This window comes from Lolium rigidum, chromosome 2 (assembly GCF_022539505.1).
Source record: "Lolium rigidum isolate FL_2022 chromosome 2, APGP_CSIRO_Lrig_0.1, whole genome shotgun sequence".
NCBI lineage: Eukaryota > Viridiplantae > Streptophyta > Magnoliopsida > Poales > Poaceae > Lolium > Lolium rigidum.
Window position 1 is genome coordinate 165,760,270 of NC_061509.1, and position 6,393 is coordinate 165,766,662.

Sequence of the window (6,393 nt, forward strand, 5' to 3'; positions counted from 1 at the left end):
TATGTGATTGTATTATATTGTAATTGGGATCAGAATGTCAAAGACAAGGATTATACCCCAACTTTGAATGGTGAATGTTGGTTTCACCAAGGCATGATCATATGAGTTTCAAAATACTCATAGTTTATTTTATTCATATAGTTTGAACTATAATTCGTAATGTAAACGAATTTAGTTTTGTAATATTCCACATATTTAATAAGTTATGATTAAAACCAGAATGTGTGGCTTTTATGCACTTAGGTTCTTGTGTTTTACCATATTTGGTAATAAGTTTTAAAAGTGATTTCAATTATACCTCAAGTGTGGTTTCTTAACTTTTAAGTGTTAATAACTTATAGTTTGATTATTATCTATTTGATGGTTATAGACCTCTCCCATCTCTAGGGTTTAATGATAATCTTGTGTTGGTGTTGAGTTCAAGAATTTAGTTCAAGAATTACCATGAGGTTCATGGTAAGAACATGGATTAGTTTAAGACATGGAAACGATAAGTGAACAATGGTTTCTCCATTTGCTGTTACCTGATTTCCAATTGAATAGATGTTCTTATGTTATAGCAAGGAATATCATATTATGATATTTTATAAGATCAAGTAATTGATCATTGAGTAAAGTGTTGCTGTGTTGATTTTAGTTCCATTTGATCTAACCCCTTAGATCAAATCACCTCTACCCATAACAAGGTTTTAAACAAAGTCACATTGAGGTTTATAGCGCTTGACTTGATGAGCTACTTCAATTCCACGAAGGTCAAGTGAAACTTCAGTTACTGTGACTGTTTTACTTTAAAGCGCGAAAATTCCCCGGATTTTCTATGCATGAATGCAATGCACACATATATTTCCTCTCTTTTTGTAACCACAAATCCTGGGATATTACCAGGGGCTTCCGCCACCGCGGTCGACGCCGGCGGCAACGGCGGAGAGGAGGGGATCAGGGGGAGGGAGTGTTTGGGCGACGGGATCTGATCCCCCGGCGGCGCCCTGGGGGTGCGCCGCAGGAGCATCTGTCTGGAGTTTATAGTATATGCAAGGCGTCCGAGCTTTATTTCCTGCAAACAAAGGAGATATTCAGTTTGTACCTAGTATTTAGAAGTCCTACTATAAGGAAACAAACTATTTTGAACACAAAAATATAAATATGTACGGTGGAAGCCTGCAAGGTACTTACCAGAGAGCGAACTACAAGATGAACTGCTTGTATATCCTACTGAAAGGCCCTTAGACCTCCATGGGTGACTGACATCAATGCACTACTAGCAAAACGCCTATAGCCGCACGGGCTAGCGTTCCAAACTGCGCATGTGTTTCTAGAGTCGCCGGTGACAGCAGACTACCGCCGGCGTACGTCCGAGCTAGCGCACTAGGAATAAGGGTGAACCAGGTCTAGGCCAGGGTGAAAATCGTAGCCCCTCTTACCGTCGGTGTACCACTTCAAAAAAATAAAGAAAAATGATAGAAATGTCAAAAATAAAATCCTTCGAGATGCCCAATATGATATATTATCTAGTTTTAACGAAAATTAACAAACATGAATTTCAACTTTTTTGCAAAATGGCGTCATGTTTCGGTAAAATGGCTTTTCTGGTTGCATACGACCTCCGATGAAAAAATATTTTATATGAAAATGCAATTTTACATCCGGTTTCAACCACCTATGGTCGTTTAGATAACTTTTGGATTCGTCAAATTCAAATCAGAAACAAGGGTTTTTTCAGCTTTTGGATTTTGAAAAAAAATTCAAACAAGTAGCCGGCGCACGGACATAGTGGTGCGCCGGCGGTAACCTATGGTATATATGGAAAATCGGCCCTCTTCCTCTTCTCCTTCCTCACTTCCCCCCTCCTTCGCCTCTTTCCCTCCTCTTCCTCCTTATTTTCTCCTCACCGACGGCCTCCGCCTACGCCGGCATGGACGACCTTGTACTCCTCCTCCTCCACTTGTGGCCTCCTCCTCCTCCACCTCTGGCCTCCTCCTCCAGCTACACCCCACCTCCGGCCTCCTCCTCCCCTCCTACACTGCCGTGGCAACAATAACACGACGGGCCACAGCCACAGATTTCGAGGACGAGCCCGATCTAGATCATATAGATCATTGTTTTTTTATTTCGAAAAACATTACCGCCGGCGCACCAGCCTGGTGCGCCTGTAATAAATCGTTGGTACAGCCGGCGCAGCTGGCTGGTGCGCCGGCAGTAAGGCATTACCACCGGCGGGCGCTGGTGCGCTAGGGATAAGCCAAAATCGTGCTTCGGCGGTAGGGGTTTCCCTAATAGTGATGAAATACGAATTGATTTTGTATCAGTCTCCCTCAAAAAACACAAAATGATAGAAGCAAGAAATAAATGAGCAAGTTCCAAACCTCTTTTCTTGTGGCTTCAATTATTTCATGGCATTCATCTAATGTTCAATAGTATGCAAGAACCTAGAGACTCCATCATATAACCAAAAATCTGATTTCATGACTTGAGTGTGGTTCTCCAAATACACCAATTTGAATCCTACAATCAGGGGTGGAATCAGTTCTAGGACAGTACGTACTGACTGAGGCTTCCTGTAAAAATACATGCAGTATAAAATAGAGAAACTAAACATGTTGCTGCTTTTGCTTACGATTTCTGTTGGCCTCTTCTTTTCCCATTGATAATGAATTCCACTAAGAATCTAGATGCTTGTTTGTAATTACACGGACAAGCTGATAGAATTATCCATGAAGTACGAAAAGAAAAAAGTACACGCTGCAAGGATTTCTTAACATAATATTCCGATTTCAGAAGAAAAAGGCAATTTACCGCACAGAATTATATTATATTATACGCATTTTATTTTATTATATATTATTTTAAAATAATTAAGTACAAATACTTATTTGTTGGGCTGCAACAGCAGCCCCATTTTTGGGGGGCCACGGCAATCCATCCTCGGAGGTATAGTATGGGCCCAATTTTTGTGCTTGTATGAGGAAAATAAATCAAGATGATTACATGAGTACTTTGCATGGCAGAGTAGTATGCACAACGATAAGGTAGCGGTAACATTTAGTACTCCCGCTGTGTATAAATGGCTGTTGAGGTTTATTCAAATTCAAATGTATCTATATATTCAAGAATGTCTAGATACATTTAAATTTAGATAAAAAATTACATCCTTCTATAGACAGAGGTAATACATTTTATCTCACAGTTTTTCTTTTTGCGAAAAACTATATCATCAAAATCTCCTAAGAACTCCCAACCCCTTTTCATTCCAACCGCGAGGAAAGCAATTCGTACGTCCGTTCGTAGCACATTGATTGTAGCAGTTCTATATAAAATTATAGTCGTGTAATACAGGTTCAAATCACTGAGTTCTTTGTACCCGTGGATACGACTTTTTGAATTGATTTAACCTAAGATGCACCTATTAGAGCATCTCCAGTCGTATCCCCCAAACGACGTCGGCAAAGCGCCGGATTGGTCGTTTGGGGGACGTCCGGACCAAATTTGCGTTTGGAGGAGGTCTCTTTCCTAGCCACGTCCTCCAAACGCGACCTCCAAATAAAAAAGCAAGTGTAAAAGTCGTGGCTGACGTGATAGAGCCTTTATACACAGGGGATAGGTTAAGGATGCCGGACAATTTATGGGGCACGTCTGGACCGAAGCGGCCTTTGGAGCGCGCGACTAGAAGAGGTTAAGTGTCCGTCTGGACCGAAGCGGCTTTTGGAGCGCGCGACTAGAAGAGGTTAAGTGCCCGGCATTCCCCAAATCCCTTTGGGGACACGCGGCTAGAGATACTCTTATTGATTCTTCCTCAACCACACAATTGGTGGTGGTGTGGTAGTATATTTTTCAGGGTTTTTTTAATATATTTCACAACAAATAAAGTGATTTTTTTTTTATTTTGCACCGGGGGATTACTCCCCACCTGAATTTCCATTACCAAAGTGAATGTTCTGGTATGTGTCTAGGTTGAAACTTGAAAGCTATAAATGTCTGGCCAAAAGGAGGAGTGAGCAGTCCGGCAGGAGCATTTCTCCTTGAAGATATACCTGATTCACCACGAAACGATGACACACAACACAGATACATTGCATTTGTCCATGGAACGAGCTTACATGGCAGCAGCAGCATCTTGACAAGCACGAGGAGACACTGAATTACGTAGACAGACCTCCGGACGCAGAGCCGCAACGGTGCGAGGTTTTGATTTTGCACGCGCAAAATCTCTCGCGGTCCCGAGCAGCACTTAATTTCAGGGTCTACTTTATTCTAAACGCGCGGAGGAAACAACTAATAACTAGAACAGCAGAGACGGGCGCGCACAAGATTAGCAACACAGGAACAACTAATCGATCCAACGGAGGAACTAATCGCCGGCAGAGAGGCAGCAATGCGGCGGCCGGCCGGCCGGCTAGCAGACCCTCTTGCAGAAGCACTTGCGCTCGAGGCCCCGAGTCTGGCACTCGCCGTCGGGGAAGTTCTCCGTCATGCACACGTTGGCGCAGTTGCCGTTCCTAATGCAGGTGCCCTTGAACCTGTGGCTCTGCGACAGGCAGTGCCTCGCCTCCGCCACCTTCGTCGTCCCCATGTCTGCACGCGCGCACAACAAAAAAACACCATCAGTTTATCCTGTCTAATAAAGTTCCTGGTTTACCCGCAAAAAAAAAAAAAACCACCATCAGTTCATCACCCATTTACAGTGCGCCCGTGGCTGAATACTGCATTGCGCCACAAACATCAAAGAAACAAATCATGCTTTGCAAAGCAGATCTACACGCCCTGCAGAATCACCTGTGGCGACGAGGAGAACCAGGAGGAGGAGGGCGGAGGCGGCCATGCGACGAGAGAGTGCCATCTCCTTCACCCGGGACTGGATGTCTGGATCACGCTAATCGACCTAGCTGCTTGCTGCTACTGGCTCTCAAAGGGAAGGACACTGGAGCGCAGAATGGGCTTGGGTAGGGTTTATATAGGTCATAGCCAGATCGGAGGCGAGGTTAGTGGTTGTTCAAAGTTAGAGCTATCTCCACCGGCGGCCTCGATAGCGGCCCCGGTAACGTTTTGGGTGCCGGAAGCGAAAATGGGCTCGCACCGGCCGGCCCAAACGGCGCCGGCAATTTTCGAGCCCAATAGAATCGTCGGTAACCCCGTGCCGGCCCCTTGGGCAAGGGCGTGAATCGGGCGCGCCGGTGCCTCGCGGAACGACGGTTTTCGCGGGTGAGGGTGTCTTGTCAGCGAGAGGACGCGGCGGTTCGCATCGGAAACAACGCGGGGAGATTGGTCATCGGCGTTAATGGCCTCCCGCGCGGAAACCCAAATGGCTAGGGCGGCGACTAGCCACGCGCCGTCCACCTACCTTACCCACACGCCTTCAATGCGCGTCCACCGCCTCCCTTAAAACCCCACCGGTGCGCGTCCTTTGCTCCGGCTCGTCGGACGACGGGGTCGGGCCGCCGCTCCCGCGTCAAGGACGAGGACGCCTCGCCACCACTTCCGCCGGCGAAGAAGCAATGGTGGGAGAAGGAGGCCGAGGCGCAGGCGGCCCTCCGTGGCGACGGCGACGAGGAGGAGTTCCCCGCCCTACAGTACATTGTCGGCCGCTCCATCGACAAAGACAACCAGCACATCGCGATCGACCCGCGGCAGGTGGCGGTGTGGTCCGCCAGGGACCACGGCGCCAACTACGTCGACCTCGCCGAACCATCCGAGCTGCCGGTGCCAAAGGAGGAGAAGGCCGACGAGGAGGAGGCCGACAACGTCGACAGCTGGTCCTTCGGGTCATCCAGCGGCGACGACCTGGACTTCAGCGTCTTCGACTCCCAACACCGCTAGATGATTTTTTTTAGTTTTTTAGTTTGAAATAACGTTAAATTTGCATAAATTTCCTTCGAACTTCGTATGAATATCGTTTTCAAAATTTGAATTTGATTTTCTAAATCTATTGGAGCCACCGGTTTGGGGGCGCTGGTATGGGAGCAGCGTCTTCAAATAGAGCATGTTGTGTCGATACCCCCATATGGTAGTGTCAGCGCCTCGGCGCCTATTTGGGAACTGCGGGTGGAGATGCTCTTATGGGCAGCTTAAATCTACAGTACCGGTGCAGAGGGCGGTGGCCCATTCCATGTGTGCACCCAGGTCCAATAACTCGACGCCCAGTACTTGATCCTATCCGGTGTGGTCATTTCACAGGCTACATTTTACTGGCAGAAGAGCTTGGAATTTAGCGTGTCATGGCGGGTCAGAATAGGCACGCGCGACGGTCAGGCAAAGGGGCCTACGGGCTACGGCCGGATTCCAAACTGGTGGCTAGGGAGCGCCGGAGCGGCCATGAAGCTCGGACGAGCTCGCCGGCCAGATCCACGAGCCATGCAACGAGCTGGATTGATTTTCTGCCGACTTCTTCGTCGCTGATTG

At 47.2% G+C, this 6,393-nt stretch overlaps 1 protein-coding gene across 1 annotated transcript; it reads right to left on the reverse strand.

Annotated features, from left to right (window-relative positions):
• Positions 1-4,078: 4,078 nt before the first annotated feature.
• Positions 4,079-4,834, reverse strand: LOC124687637 (defensin-like protein CAL1). The gene is made up of 2 exons (XM_047221408.1): positions 4,771-4,834; positions 4,079-4,569 (listed from the first exon to the last, which is right to left on the reverse strand). Exons 1-2 carry the CDS (start codon positions 4,832-4,834, stop codon positions 4,391-4,393), a joined length of 243 nt encoding a protein of 80 aa, XP_047077364.1. The 3' UTR covers positions 4,079-4,390.
• Positions 4,835-6,393: the final 1,559 nt, after the last annotated feature.